This window comes from Diplotaxodon limnothrissa, linkage group LG6, assembly GCF_057381915.1.
Source record: "Diplotaxodon limnothrissa isolate DT_005_m linkage group LG6, D_limnothrissa_male_GT1.1, whole genome shotgun sequence".
Lineage (NCBI taxonomy): Eukaryota > Metazoa > Chordata > Actinopteri > Cichliformes > Cichlidae > Diplotaxodon > Diplotaxodon limnothrissa.
In genome coordinates, this window is record NC_140601.1 from 39,908,318 (window position 1) to 39,924,826 (window position 16,509).

A 16,509-nucleotide genomic window follows, 5' to 3' on the forward strand; every position below is an offset into this window, starting at 1 on the left:
TACAACACTTACACTGTGTTTTGTGCTGACCTTTATTCACGTAATATTCATCTTGGATCCTTTTAATCATCAAATCATTATTTAAAAAGGAAACATTGGGTGTCATTTTTAAGGTTCTGATGTAAAAGGAGAGGATCCCAAACTCTTTAAGAAAAACAAAACTGATGGTCTCCACCAAGGCCAAAATCAAGTATTAATGCAAGTGTTAATCACACATCATCCAAGACTAAACAAAGCTGCTGTTGTTGTAGTAGTAGTAGTAGTAGTAGTAGTAGTAGTAGTAGTAGTAATAATAATAATAATAATAATAATAATAATAATAATAATAATAATAATAATAATAATAATAATAATAATAATAATAATGATGATGATTGCACAGCACTTTTAAAGGGTGGCTGTAGCTCAGGTGGTAGAGCAGGTCATCTACTGATCGGAAGGTTGGTGGTTCGATTCCCGGCTTCCCCTAGTCTGCATGCCAAATATCCTTGGGCAAGATACTAACCCGAAATTGCTCTCCGATGCATTCATCGGAGTATGAATGTGTGTCAATGTCAGTTGTGCTTGTGCGAATGGGTGTGAATGGGTGAATGCACAAGTTGTGTAAAGCGCTTTGAGTGCTCAGAAGAGTGGAAAAGCGCTATATAAGAACTAGTCCATTTACCAAAGACAGAGTTAAAAGAGCGGTGTGGAACAGTTCAAAGAACCTGACCAGAAATCGGAGGCTAACTGCTCCAATAAGGTCTCAGCAGGTCTGTAATTCTACTACTAATAATACTAATACATTTTATTTGAAAGTACCTTTCAGAAGACTCAAGGACACTGTACACAGCAGAAAATTAGAAAGCAAGCATAAAAGCAGACAATTTACAAAATCATAAAACAGGGTTAAAATAGCAGAATGGAAAAGGTTACGTGGGATAAGCTATTTTGAACAGGTGAGTTTTGAGTCTAGACTTAAAAAGAGAAAAGGAAGTGACATTTCTTATGTCAGGAGGAAGGGAATTCCAAAGTCAAGGAGTAGAGCAGCTGAAAGCCCTGATGGTGGCAAGATGAGGGGAGGGGACAGAGAGAGAAAGAGAAGAAGAGGATCTAAGACACCGAGATCGAAAGTTGATCTGAACCAAATCAGAGAGATATGGAGGGGAGAGATGATGAACAGCCTCACATTTATACAAAAGTATTTTAAAACTGATGCGATATTTGACCGGGAGCCAATGAAGCCGCTGTAGGACGGGGGTGATGTGGTGAATAGAAGGGGTCCTGGTGATAATACGGGCAGCAGAGTTCTGGACATGTTGGAGTAAGACCAAAAAGAAGTGAATTACAGTAGTCAATCCGCGAAGTAACAAGGCTATGAACAAGAATGGCAGTGGCATGGTGGCATGTGGAGTGAGACAGTTGCACAGTTGGAAATATGCAGACTGCGTGACATTATTGATGTGTGAATTCAAAGATCAAGTTAGTTAAGTATGAGTGGAGTTGTGTGCCAACTACCTTATCTAATACAGGAAAGAGACTGGCTTTCTAGAGCTTTAAATGTTGTTAATAAATTTTAAATTAGAATCCGATAGATGGTAAATGGTCTGTATTTGTATAGTGCTTTACTTGGTCCTGAGGACCCCAAAGCGCTTTACACTATACACAATCATCCACCCACTCACACACTGGTGATGGCAAGCTACAGATAAGATATATACACACAAATCTCATAATGCATTCAGGCTTCAGATTAAAATCAAATATTGGTTCTACTTCTTCTGATTTCTATGAGGACGTGAGTGTTGTGTTCCTGAAGAAGCATGGCCTTTGGGTTTATCTTTCTTGGTGAAATCAGATCCTTTCCCGGATCCTGAAGACTTATGCCCTCCAGCAGCGCTGTGCGGCCTCCTGTCTGGATCTGAAGTAAAACATAGTAGTTAGTCAGTTGTCTTTAATGTAGGATGCGCACCACTTGCTAAACAAATCAACAAACAAATAACACTCCTACACAGTTTTTATGTACAAAATACAATAATCCCTTAAAACTATACACCGCGCACAGAGTGAGGTTTGTACCCAGAGAGCTTCTTGTTGTATGTGTCCTGTTTATTTAATCAGTGGAATCGTGTTGTTATTCATCATCTGATTGGCAGGCTGACATTTTTTATAACACGTGAGGATTTGATTCATACTTGATTTCTCAGAAGAAGCATGGCCTTTGGGTTTATCTTTCTTGGTGAAATCAGATCCTTTCCCAGATCCTGAAGACTTATGCCCTCCAGCAGCGCTGTGCGGCCTCCTGTCTGGATCTGAAGGAAAACACGTAGTTAGTAATTTGTCTTTAATGTAGGATGAGCGACACTTGCTAAACTAATCTGATTTAAATTTATTAAATATCAAAAAGTAGAGAAACCCATGGTCAGATCAACAAGCTGGAACCTTTTCTGGAAGCATTTTTGTTTTAAATATCACAATATAGTTTGCACACAGTTTGTCACATTTGACCTCTCACCTCACTTCTACATTTCACATCTGCCTTCCTTTCAAGTTGACTGCAAAATGTGCTTTAATTTAAAAAGAAATACTGAAAAAAAAGAAATACTGTCAAGAGAAACAGAATGAGCTGATGATTTATGCTGCGGTACACAATTATATAAGCCCACGTTTTACATGGCCAGTTATTTACAAATGAATACATATTAGCCATTAGCTCCTATATAGTTCTTAAGTACAAAATGGAATAATCCCTCAAAAGTAAACACTGCCCAGAGAGTGAGGTTTGCACTCAGAGGGCTTCTTGTTATGTGTACTGTTTATTTAATCAGTGGAATAGTGTTGTTATTGATCATTTGACTGGCAGTCTGACATTTTTTATAACACATGAGGATGTGAGTGCTTCATACTTGATTTCTCAGAAGGAGGATGGCCTTTTGGTTTATCTTTCTTGGTGAAATCAGATCCTTTCCCGGCTGGTTTACCTCCTCCAGGAGCACTGTGCGGCTTTCTGTCTTGATCTAAAGGAAAATATGCAAAACGTCTTCCACAGTTAGTCGGTTGTCGTTAACACAGGAGTCCACTAATCTGAACTGTACACAGGCATACTGAATTACATTTTGTCAGGTTTAAAATGAACAGTGTGAATGCTAGAATTACTATAAATGTTTGATTTGTGAAGTTGCTTTTAAAGGCACATTTACAAACCCAACATACAACATCTGCTCAATGAGAAGCTGTTTTTATTGGAAAGGTTCCAGAACTTTGGTTACTGCTGCTGTTAACTTCACTGTTGAGGACTGCTGCAGACACGCACGGCACACTGAACTGTAATGTACACAGTGGTCGCAGACGCTGCAATTCCTCGCGCCTCCAGCTGAGCCGCTGTCTCCATCGACAGGGAGGTAAGCATGGCAGGAGGCGTTGGATCCGGGGAAGGATATCTGCATATGTATGTATGTATGTGTGTGTGTGTGTGTGTCCAGAGTTCAGCTGAGACAGTGTCCTTCGCCCTGCCAGGCTAAGTAAACAGTCTTCCAGCCAACCCCGGTGGCCTTGCGTAGGATAGGAAGAACAGTCTGTTATCAGGGTGTTTTTGTTCAGATCCAGCCTTGAGACCACAGCTGGCGCTGAAGTGGTAGCCGCATGAAATAATGGTGGTTTTTACTTTAGTGCAAACAACTCATTGGAATTTCAAAGCTGTTCTAACAGTCCGACACTGGTCTCTCAATCTCCCGTTGGAGAGCCGTGAGCTTCTCCATGATGTTGTCATTCTTGCGCTCAAAGAGCAGATTCTGAGAACTCACAACCGCCGTGAGCTTCTCAAGGATGTAATCCAATTTTCGCTCAGAGGTCTTATTCTGAGCGTTCACGGCAGCCTCAAGCTTCTCCAAGATCTTATCCGTGCTGCGCTCAATGAGCCCATTTTAAGAACGCATGACTCATCCCATCATTTCAATCACAGCGGGCAGCCTTGTGGGGGTTTGAACAGCCGATTCCGCTTTCTTTAATCTTCGATAAGCCAGGGCCAAGCCAGCTCCGATCAGCAAAAACCCTGTTATCATGGTTCCGAAAAGGTAGATAACTTCAATGTCCTCGATCGACAGTCCCGCCAGGCACACGACCCTCCAGTTATGCCACCCGTCCATCGTGTATCCAGCAGGGAAAGTCCCTCCAGGACACTCAGACTCACCTGAGCTCAGGCTTCTCGTTGAGAAGAGGGTGTCAATTTCATTCAGGGACCAGTTGATCAAATCCATAATTCCTCTTTTTTTTATGAGGACTTATCACTGTTATCAATGGTGTGCTTTTTATTGCAGTTAATCAATTGAGTGTTCTTAAACTTTGGGTCCAAACATTCATTTGGATATTATTTTGACGTGCGCCAACCAACCTAAACATTTCAGAGTAAGCACTCCTCATCATGGCAACAGCACTCCCCATCAGCAGTGGTCTCCCCCACCAGGAAGATTTGCCACACCTTTAAAACTGCTTAGGAGCAGATTGAAGAACATAATAAAGTTCAGCCCATCGACTTAAACTCCAAACTCCACAGACCAAAATCCAGCTGAGCATCTGCATGAACAAGCTGAATCTTTCCAGACGCCACAGCAAACACAAATGTGTCAGAGCTGCTTTTGCACCACAATGAGGATCTACACAATACTGGCTTTAATGTTACGGTCGATCAGTTTATGACCTCAATCTTAATAATGACTGCCAGGAATGAAGACAACACTTTGGCACAAGGCTCGTTTTGACATGTGTCTTTTATACTTTGAAAGTTTAAATAATTTATGATGGGTTTACTGGTTATGGGAGGACTCGGCCTCAAAGTGTGCCTAATAGCTTGTAAAAGTGCCTAGCTGCATTCTATTACTGCCAAACCATGAAGGACATCTACAAATGTCCGTAAGCTTCTGGGTGAGTATGGGCGATGAAGTAAGGTCATTTTAGAACCAATCCCTGTCTAGGTCTTCACACACCTTCTTCACATGTTTAACTGACTGCGCGATCATGGTTGTCTTTCAGAACAGAGACATGCCCAGTGGTAAGTTGTTAAAACACTAAATGCACTATCAGAATGATCGAGTTTGCCTTAAGCACACTGACTTTTAGTAGATGTGATTTCATATCAAGCTGAAATAAAACAAAGGTGTTCCTTCAATGTGTGTAACAAGTCATATCCTGGATAAATCTTATACTGTTTATTAAAAAAATGGGGCTTCATCTTGCTTCTGTCTTTCATTATTTATAAGCTGGCTTGCAAAGGGTAGGTATTATGTGTCATTGAATTTTTAATTAGCTGTTAGGGCACCAATTAATTAACACATTGTCCCGTTTGTGGTGATTGGAGACTAAGCTGTTTACACAGACATATATGATTTTTGTCATTACAGACGTGTGTGTGTAAGAGAGAGATTTTAGGTTGTATCTTACTTGTGTTTTGTTGGGCATAAAATCGAGGTTGCCCAAAATGTTGCAATCGAGGTTGGGCCTGTGGATAATGGGGTGGATTCCATCTTTGCTGTGGTCTAATAAAAACGGGGATGGGAACCGGCTGGTAGTACGGCTGGATGGGTGGACTGCTCAGTGGACTTTGGAACGAGGGGTTGCTTCTCTGCTGAGGCGCTGCTGAGTAATGAAACAGTGAAATGAGAACGCACTCTGAACATCTTTATCACACTGTAAAGAATCACGTGTCACAAAGTGCTTGTAATGTTTTAAATAGTTTTCACGTATGTGCTTGAGGAAGGAAATTAACGATATTACAATATGATTTGCAGTATTTTAAATAAAAATGTAATATACGTTTTTTTACACAGTGTGCCTTCTCTTGCAAATACACTCAAATAACAAGTGCAGGGAGGTGTAGTCAGTAATTATAGCTGTACAACAAGACCACGTTATCGTACGTGTATTATTAACATGAGATCGTCTTTAAAATTATAGTTACAGTGAATACCTGTATCACACTAGGAGATAGTCATATTGGCAGATGTTTTCAGATACTCTTTCAGTTCACATGTTACTGAATTCAAATATCATCCTATAATAACTCCTCGCTGATATAAACTTACCAGAATTTGGCTGGGATTCACTACCTCCAGCACTTTCTGGTCTGGAGACAGGAGCTGCTGTTTCACCTGTTAAAAACAAAGGTTACATTTAAAGAGTGCTTCCCAAAATACTTCCCAAGAAATAGTCACCACTGAAGAAGAATAAATTCATGAGCATTTAACAGAAAATCCTCAACAGTATTTTCCACAAGACAGAAACTCACCAGAATCCCCAAATGCACCAGTGTTAAGATCTGCATCAGAACGTGAAAATGATTGGCTTCGTTAATCTTTTAGAATATTAATCCAAATTTAAATTTTCTGCTAATGCGTGCCTGCACACAGACCTGCTTTAAAGAATGGTAATCTGGCCTCAACTGGCTGTTTAAGCATCGCCATCAGAGTCTCCCTCAGGGCTGCAGCAAAGCTCTGCGTCGCTATCACCTTCTTGGAGTCCAGATTGATTCGAGGCACGTGAGGCTCAAACTTTACAACTTTGGGCAACACAACTGAAGCCTGTGGGGGGCAAAAGAAAGGTTTTTATTTAAACTTCCTAATTATTTAACTTAACCACGCCCATTCTATCTTATTCTTTAGTTTAAGTTTTCCACGGGTGTTCGTCTCACCTGTAGAAAAGCCGAGGTTTGGGATTGACTCATCAGCCTGTTGATATCTTCTCTGGCTTTTCCCATCCTATTATAGTTTTCGTCGAACTTCTTTGTGAGATCCCGAAGTTTCATCTGACCGAGCTCCAGCTCACGGTCCACCTCAGTTTGGGCCTCGCGTTCATCTTGAGCCAAGATGTCCCTCATCTGCTGATAGACAGCTGCGAGTGCCGTCTTTCTTTTGTTTGCTCCATCCTGGAACAGTGACAATAAGATATGACAACAGTGAGTTTTTCATAGTTACTGCCAGCACATTTACTTTGTCTCTGTATGACATGTGGAAATTACCTTCAGCATACTCTGCATGTTGTTCATTTGAAACACAACATTTTCAGTCTTCTCCATTTTCTCATTCAGCAAACCCAACTTGTCTCTGAGGTCAGACTATAAGAACAGACACAGAACAGCTTAAGTGCACAAATTCCATACAGACACTGCTCAGAGGGCCTGGAGAACTTTGCAAGTAATGCTTTGACTGCATGTCCACCATCTGCATTATTCCATTATTTCATTTTTCCACTACATCTTACATGCGGAAATATTTTGAATTGTTAAACTTTATTTATAATGAGGTCATTCTTATCTGTTTCTAGTGTTGCCTTGACTAGAGATGTGTGGGCCAAAGTCATTGAATCAGATATTGTGGAAAAAGAAGTGTAATACAACCTGATCCATCAGCCTAAAGCAGTGGTGTTAAATATACAGCCTGAGATCAAAGCAGACACAGCTCAATGCCTGGCATACAACACTAAGAAAAACTTGTTAAAGCAAGGAAGACTTGAACTTGGCTGTCATTTACAAACAGTTGTACACAAGGGTCCCTTTTCAGGTATGAACCCACTTCCATCTTTTTTATACAGATGGAATGTTTCCTCTCCAGGAAGTCAGCTGACTGTCATCTTTGTTTAAAGATATACACACCAACATATTGATTTATAATATTACAAATTAAATAAGTTAAAACATGTATGAATTAAGGAGAAACAGTTAACTCTGTACATAAGTCAGTGTTTAATACAGTATAATCGTCAATGTGAATGCAAACACACCTCCTTCAGGTTCCTCTGCTCCTCCGGAGTTAAGAAGGAGCATCCTTTGTGGATATGCTGGAGGCAGAAGCTGCAAATCAGACGGTCATGCTGGCTGCAGAAGAACTCCATCAGCTTGTGGTGGTCGGAGCAGATGCGCTCCGACAGGTCTCCGACAGGCTCGCTCAGCTCGTGGAGATGGAAGACGGGGTTTTCCCGGTGAGGGCGCAGGTGCTCCTCACAGTAAGACGCCATGCAGGTGAGGCAGGTCTTCGATGCTTCTGCTTCCATGCAGGTATCACAGCGGATGACATCGTCTTTCTCCGCTTCGCTCTCTTCTTCGCTTTCTTCTTCTCTCTCCTCTTCGCTCACTTCTTCGCTCTCCTCTTCGCTCGCTTCTTCGCTCTCCCCTTCGCTCGCTTCTTCGCTCTCCTCTCCTCTCTCCTCTTCGCTCTCATAGCCTCTCTCCTCTTCGCTCTCCTCTTCATTCGGGTTGTCTTCGCTCTTGCTCGATCTCAATTTAAAGGTCTCCACGACGGCGATGAGGACCGTGTTTTTCTTCAGCTCGGGTTTGGTGTCGAACACGGTTCGACACTGAGGGCAGCTGTACGAGTCCTCCCAGCTGGCGAGCAGGCAGTCCTGGCAGAAGTTGTGTCCGCAGGGGATGGTCACCGGACAGTCAAAGGTGCTCAGACAGATGCTGCAGGTCAGCTCATCCTCCAGACTCATGATAGAAAACTGAGACTCGTCCACTTCGGCCATGATGGGACTGACGCGAATGAAGCTGCGAGGCACAAACGAAACTTATCATTACATCAGATAATCAACGAAGGCCAACTCCTCCTGCACCAAAACTCAGAACAGCCATTTTACTGCAGTAAAGTTCATGACGTTGCACATAAATAACCAATAACAAAGAATCCACGCGGAGCTGCTGTCTGCAAAACAAAACACTGCAGACCGCTTTATACTCACAGGCCTCTGCTGCGCGTGATGAAAACTAGAGTTTCTTCTGGCTATAGAAAAAACAGTCTTCCTGCTTGCGTAACAGGACTCGTGATACAGGTTCCACCCTCCGAGCGCACGTCAGAGCCAAATAATTTTTTTTATGAACACATTCTGATTCTCGCTGTGAGAAATAAATGAGTTATTTCTCATCCCTTTTTACACATTCAAAACATTTTTTTAAATGGAAAACGGTGAAAAAGTCTGTTCGAAGAGAGTCGTGTGCCCGCTTTAACCTAAAACGTACCTGCTCCTTATGCCACCTGTCCTTCTGAAAAGAAAGACATGTTTTTTTCTTGTCTTTTTTTTTTTTTACTAGTAATCACTGGTGAATTCAGAAGACATCTTTTTTAAACTAGAATAAATGAATTGTAGCAATAATTTACCAAATACACTTACTTACACTCTGATCCACAAGTATTTGGACAGTTACAGAGGTTGTGTGACTTTACCGCTGTATACAACTATAGTGGATTTTAAATGAAAAATAAATCAAGTTGTGACTGAAGTTTTGAATTTCAGGTTAAATTCAGGGGGTTAATCAGAATATTACATTATCTGTTTAGAAATTACAGTAATTTTTTATGCATAGTTCTCCATGTTCAGAGACTCAAAAGTCCCTGGATAATTAACTTGACCAAGAACCAAGAACACTCTTGATTGTATCACTGTCGAGGTCTGCAATCACGAGATGCCTTCATAAATGTAAATCCAGACGGTTTAGAACAAGATGAAAACCACTAGTTACACTAGGAAACTGGAACAACAGGTTAGGAAAAGTATGAAGAAGGGGAGACACAGCTCATGATCTGAAACAGACGACATCATCCGTCAAACATGGTGGAGGCAACATTATGGCACAGGCCTGTACGACTGTCAGTGGAGCTGGCTCGCTGTTAATAATGTGACTGCTGATAGAAGCCACAAGATGAATTGTGAGGTATACGGAGTTATACTCCCTGCTCAGATTCAGCCAAATGTTGTAAAAAGGAGTGGACCCTTTACACTGCAAATAGATAATAACCCAAAACATATGGGAAAAGCAACATTTGGTTATGCCTAGCTGAGTGCTGGCAGGCACTGACTGCAAATGATTTTCTTCCAAACATTAAAAAGCAATCTTGATGTTGTAAAGGCTCACCTTTCAGCACATTCACTTCACCAGATGCACCTTGTTTCTTTTCCTCACCTTTGATTGGGTGTGGTGCTTGGCCTTAATTGCACTCACCTGTCACTCGTTATATAAGGACTGCACTCACCTACCCCTCACTCTTTCTTCACTCCCACATGGGGCGGCAGCTGAGGTGAGTTTCTCTTTGAGTCTCCTGAGTTCATGTATCATTTTGAGTTACTTAAATCGTACTTTATGTCCTTTTTAGAGAGAGCAGTCCATGTGTGTCTTTCTTTCCTTCCTTCTTTGCCTTATTGATTTGGAGAATAAAAGGAAAACCCTGAGAATAATTAGATGACTGCTTATTCTTATTCTAACCGGATGAGCCCATGATGCTGATTGCTTAAGCCCTGAACCTTCCTTCCTTCAAAACATGGTCCTCCGAGCCGGAGTGGTATTAGCGTCATGGATTCAAAGCAGCCATTGACTGAAGGTTTGAGAAGATCCATTCGTGATAGTCGACCTCCTGCCTACCTGCAGCAGTATGACGTTCAGTATCCTGGAGCTAGAAGAGCTACATGTGAGACAGAGAGTCAAACAGAATGCCAACATAGTGACAAAGACACACATGGGCTGCAGGATCCTGTCGGAGAGTCAGAAAGACAACCAGAGACATCCCCTGCTCCTTTACCCACCAATCAAGATGAGCTCTCAGCGAAGGCGGTCGCACTTTCTCCTCTCCTCCTCACCCTTATCTTCCCTGCTTAGCATCTATGTCCTTGTCTTGTCTTGCGTGCATTACTTTCCCTGGAACAGCCTCTCACTGTCGTTCTCTAAACCTAAAAGAGAATTATGGATTTGATCAACTGGTCCCTGAGTGCTATTGACACCCTTTTCTCAACGAGAAGTCGGGGCTCGGGAGAGCCTGAGTGCCCTGGAGAGACTTTCCCTGCCGGTTACACGATGGACGGGTGGCAGAACTGGAGGACCGTGTGCCTGGCGGGACTGTCGATCGAGGACGCTGAAGATATCTACCTATTCGGAACCATGATAACAGGGTTCATGCTGATCGGCGTTGGCCTAGCCCTGCTTTATCGGAGAAATAAGAGAGCGGAACCGGCTGTTCAAACCCCCACATGGCTGCCCGCTGGATTCGAAGCGCGGGGACGAGGTGCGACCTCTCACAACGAACGTAATATGGTCAACACCTTGGAGACGCTTACTGCTGCTGTGAAGGCTCAAAACAACACCATTGAGCGTATGAGGGGAAACATCAGAGAAAGGCCTGCTCAAAATGACACCCTTGAGCGACAGTTGGAAAACATCGCGGAACGGATCACTGCAGTTGTGAAGTCTCAGAATCAAAAGACTGACAACACCTTGGAACTGAAGTTTGATACCATCATGGGGAGGCTCGCAGCTCTTCAACGCGAAGTTGAGGGACCTGTCTCAGAGTGCTAAAATTCGAGCTGCTCACAAAACAGAAATTAACAATATTCAACATTCGGACACCACGGCGCCAGCTGCAGGCCCAAGGCTGGAGCCCACCAAAACAACTCCCTGATAACGACTGTGTGATGACTATTCTTCCCGTCCCATGAAGGCCACCTGGGTTGGCTGGCAGACTGTTTACTTAGCCTGATAGAGCGAAGGACACTGTCTCCGCTGAACTCTGGACACGCACACACGTACACTTACACTGATAAGCACACACTCATCCCCCCTCCCTTCCAAACGCCTTCGATGCTTGTTTCCTGAAGGGGCAGCACGGCGGGTCTGTGTGCCGCGCTGGAATGGTAGCGCTGTGCAGGGTGGCTGCTGTGTTCGCTTCGGATTACTCCTCAACCCCCACCCACCCCTGTGGCTTGTCATGTCTTCACAATGTTGTGCTGTGGACATTTATGTGCTTCTTGTGCAGAGGAGTTTTTTTGTTTCCTGTTCTCATGCTGTCCTACCATGGAAGCATAGCATGAGTAGGGGTCTCTTTTTTTCCTCTTGTACTTTCCCCAGTGTAGTGTACATTTCAATGTTTTTTTCTGATTCTACCAATCTCTGACCTGTATCCCCATGTAATGTTTGTGCTATATGTGTAAGGTCGGGGGGGGGGGGTCCTATTTCACTGCAGGGCAACCTGCATGTGACGAATAAAGCTTTGATTGATTGATTGATTGAGGTGATGAGGGAACTCCTGATGACAATGAGGGAGATTAGGCAATTCATGATTCAGTTATCTCCTCCCCATTCTCACAGTTCCTCCAGATCTTCAATTCACACTGTCTCTGATGAAAGCAAATCCTCTGTTTGCGGTTTACAAGCCATTCCCCAAACACATCAGCAACATGAGCAGTTCCCAGTGATTGATCCAGCAACATGTCAATCACCCTCTCAGCCCCCCCAGGTTAGCCGTCACTCTGGTGCAGTTCTGGCTGCTAGCCCTTCTTTCCCTAATTCAACAATATTAGATGCTGCAGTTCCTTCAAGTGGTTTGCCTAGACCAGTTTTTCCTACACCAGATGAGACTCCTTTTAATTTCCTGGCCACACCACTGCAAGGTCCCCACCAGATTTCATGTGTTCAACCTGCTGTTCCTCTAGATGAAGACCCTGCTCAACCTCTCGTTTGCATTCCGGAACCAAGGCAGCACCCTCCTGTAAAGCAGCAACCAGCTACATCTGATGGTTTGCATGCACAAAACCCTTCAGTACCCATTACTGCTAGTTCTAGTCACCCTGTTAGCACTAGAACACATGTGTATAAACTTGAGGGTCCTTCTTTCCCAGACCTTACCAGAGAAGATGAAATCCAGTATAGGCTGTTACGAATGGCCCTTACTAACCTGCTTGACCCTCATGACACAGAGCATTTCAAATATCATGTCCTTCTTGATCATCTGAAAGTAGACCAAGCTAAACGGTTAGCTATTTCCTTTTCCTATGCTCCTGACCCATACACTCAAGCCATCAAAGCTCTTGATGAGCGTTATGGGCAACCAAGACAGCTAGCATTGAAAGAGCTACGGAATATACTGGAGCTTCCTCCTATCAGAGCAGGTGATGGTCGGACTCTGGATAATTTTGCTCTTCGTGTACAAGCTTTAGTTGGTTTGCTTAGCACTATGGGTGATCAAGGACGGACAGAACTAAATTGTGGCTCCCATGTCGATCGCCTACTTGAAAAGTTGCCCGCAGAGCATTCCAGTCGCTTCAAACGGCATATTTACAGGGAACAAGGAGATACGATGTATGACTTACCTTTGTTCTCATCCTGGTTGCAAATTGAATTCAAGTGTCAACCAAGAAAGGACAGTCCTGTTTCATCCTTTAACCAGCCACGACCTGCCCATAAGTACACCTCTCCACTCACAACAATATTACATGGGACAAATGCATCCGATCCTGTACAGGCAGCACAACCCATCATAATGACTAAGGCAAGATGTGCATATTGCTGCTCACCTGAACACCACATTAGCAAGTGCCCCGAGTTCATTAACAAGACAAAGGATGAGAAAATAAACTGGATAAGGAGAAACAAACGGTGCTGGCGTTGTGCTAGAACTCATCAGGCTGCGAAGTGTGATCTGAGGAAAGCATGTGCCACCTGCATGGAAAGACATCTACAGATCCTATGTGAGGTGAATGAGAGACCTAGAACTGAAACTAATCCTGTAGTGAGGACACTGTACTTTGATAGACCTAGCGATCGCCCTAGTGTCCTTTTAAAGGTTGTGAAAGTGCTCCTGCGTAATGGCAAAAGAACCCTGGAAACATATGCAATACTTGACGATGGCTCCCAACGTACCATGCTTCTGACATCTGCAGCTAAGCATCTCCACCTAACTGGGAAAGCTGAAAAATTATCACTCAGAACTGTCCATCAAGAAGTTGAAACCATTCAAGGTTCTTGTGTAAGTTTCCAGATTTCTCCCATCACACATCCAGAGAAAACTTACACAATTAACAATGCCTTCGCTACAAGTCACTTAGCACTTTCAGACCACACCTACCCCGTATCCTCTCTTCAACGGAGATACAAGCATCTTCAAGGTATCCCATTAACCTTCATTAACAAAGCAGTTCCACTACTGCTCATAGGCTCTGATCATACCCACCTTATTACGCCTATTGCACCAGTTAGACATGGACCATTTGGATCTCCTGCAGCAGTCAAAACCCACTTAGGATGGACACTCCAAGGTCCAATCACAGACTTCCAACCCCAGAGCAGTTCCACGCATGCCCAATGTTTATTCACATCTTCCAGTTCAGGTTCAGGAGAACCGCTCCAGCACATCCTTGTGTCCGCTGATGGCTCTGAATTCATTCAGCCACCTCATACTCTACCATCAGCAGTACCTATGTCGTCACCGGCAGTGCCACTATCACCAGTTCCACCGCCTGTGGCTGCCATTCCGCCAGTGGTCAGGGCGCTGCCTGCTCCTGCATCACCTGGTCCTGCCTCTGCCAAGCCCCGTACATTGCCCCCAGCACCTGCAAAACTGCCCAACGGTCTGCAGGTCTGGGCCTGCCGCTGCATCCCACGCGGTTGGCATTTGGACCTGCTTTGCCGTCACCGCTGGTTACATGGTCGGCCCCCTGAACTGTCTAGCCTGCATTGTCGATCTCTAGGTCAACCCCCTGAACCTATATTAGACCTGTAGCATGTCTGATTCCTCTGCCCCCGCTTTGTGAAAAAGAGCATCTCTAATCCTTTGAACATATTTCTCAGTAGAAATATGGGGGCGGCTGTTGTAAAGGCTCACCTTCTAGCACATTCACTTCACCAGATGCACCTTGTTTCTTTTCCTCACCTTTGATTGGGTGTGGTGCTTGGCCTTAATTGCACTCACCTGTCACTCGTTATATAAGGACTGCACTCACCTACCCCTCACTCTTTCTTCACTCCCACATGGGGCGGCAGCTGAGGTGAGTTTCTCTTTGAGTCTCCTGAGTTCATGTATCATTTTGAGTTACTTAAATCGTACTTTATGTCCTTTTTAGAGAGCAATCCATGTGTGTCTTTCTTTCCTTCCTTCTTTGCCTTATTGATTTGGAGAATAAAAGGAAAACCCTGAGAATAATTAGATGACTGCTTATTCTTATTCTAACCGGATGAGCCCATGATGCTGATTGCTTAAGCCCTGAACCTTCCTTCCTTCAAAACACTTGATAGTAAAAATCATGTTAGTTTGTCCAGTTATCACAGAGCCTCTAAAAATGGGTTTTATTGTACAAAAATAGGTCTAATTCCTAAACAGTTAATACCATTTTTAAACCTTTGCACTAAAGCTGAAACTCTGACAGAACAGAAATCAAGAAACATGGTGACCTGGAAACAGCAGTGAACACTTAGACACAAGGAGCACGCACAGCCAGGGAGACAACGACGTGACACAGCTGGATCTGAGTAACAGAACAGGGGAAGCAAAACTTTGCTTCCCCTTTGACTAACCCGCAAAATAAAACAGGAAGTAACACGCACATCGAGACCCAGAAAAGGACACATAAGCTTGACATTAGGAAAGGGGACTAACAGACATGGAAGCAAGTGACAGACTGGGGAGACAAGGGATGAGACGCGAAGGAAATGGAAACTGGTAAGGCAGACTGAAGACTGACATGACGGAGACACAGAGAGGGGGGGAGTGAGGGACAAAACATGGGGACGAGACAAAGCCATGAAAGAAACCTAATAGCAAAACAAAACACCATGAAGTAAAAAATCTCAGAGACCCTCAAAAGACCAGGCTGTACAAAGCTAAAACTCAAATCATCTTCCTAATGCAAAAGAAAGAATAATGAATTTACACAAAACTCGAAACCCCTTTGCTTCAATCTTTATTCACACTATTTGTTTATTTATTATTTGACATGTTTCTATTATATAGCGAGGCGCAATCATAAGCATTTTAAAGAGTTTTATTGGAAAAGAAGTCAAATTTAAACAACAACACAGTATTTATAGTGTTACACGTGCACTGACCATACGATAAAACATCCTCGTGACTTCATATATCTGGAAGCAATTTGGTGATGACCAGTGCATGATGGGTCACTGTGTCATAAGTGGTTCAAAGTGATCAAATCACTATTTTGGATTCAACACCAGATCTTAATCTGATGCAGAATTGATGACCAGTGCTTAAGAAGCAGGAGATTTTGACCAATATTAGCACATTACTACATGTTTTGCATGTGATCTGTAAGGTTTCATGGTTTTCCACTGATAGAGTTAATGGAGCCAACAAATGTGCCAGCCAAGACCTGCACCTGGATAAACAGTGAATAAGAACGCTGTCCGGTAACAATGGATATAAATTATGCGCAAAGCAGTTAATATTTTGTGGGCGATTGTGGCTCCAGAGTTGGGAGTTCGTCTTGTAATCGGAAGGTTGCCGGTTCGAGCCCCGGCTTAGACAGCCTCGGTCGTTGCGTCCTTGGGCAAGACACTTCACCCGTTGCCTACTGGTGGTGGTCAGAGGGCCCGGTGGTGCCAGTGTCCGGCAGCCTCGCCTCTGTCAGTGCACCCCAGGGTGGCTGTGGCTACAATGTAGCTGCCATCACCAGTGTGTGAATGTGTGGATGACTGAATGTGTAAAGCGCTTTGGGGTCCTTAGGGACTAGTAAAGCGCTATACAAATACAGGCCATTTACCAGGCCTTTTTT

At 43.5% G+C, this 16,509-nt stretch overlaps 1 protein-coding gene across 2 annotated transcripts; it reads right to left on the minus strand.

The window, feature by feature from the left end:
* Positions 1-100: 100 nt before the first annotated feature.
* LOC146631209 (E3 ubiquitin/ISG15 ligase TRIM25-like) lies at positions 101-8,763 on the minus strand. Of its 2 annotated transcripts, none has more exons than XM_085355190.1 (11): positions 8,704-8,763; positions 7,750-8,512; positions 6,989-7,084; positions 6,662-6,895; positions 6,383-6,551; positions 6,260-6,289; positions 6,057-6,122; positions 5,416-5,607; positions 2,886-2,996; positions 2,175-2,291; positions 101-1,900 (listed from the first exon to the last, which is right to left on the minus strand). In XM_085355190.1, exons 2-11 carry the CDS (start codon positions 8,488-8,490, stop codon positions 1,752-1,754), a joined length of 1,905 nt encoding a protein of 634 aa, XP_085211316.1. In that variant the 5' UTR covers positions 8,491-8,512; positions 8,704-8,763; the 3' UTR covers positions 101-1,751. The 2 variants fall into 2 exon arrangements, with proteins under 2 accessions (XP_085211316.1, XP_085211315.1); XM_085355189.1 differs by having other exon boundaries at positions 5,416-5,610.
* Positions 8,764-16,509: the final 7,746 nt, after the last annotated feature.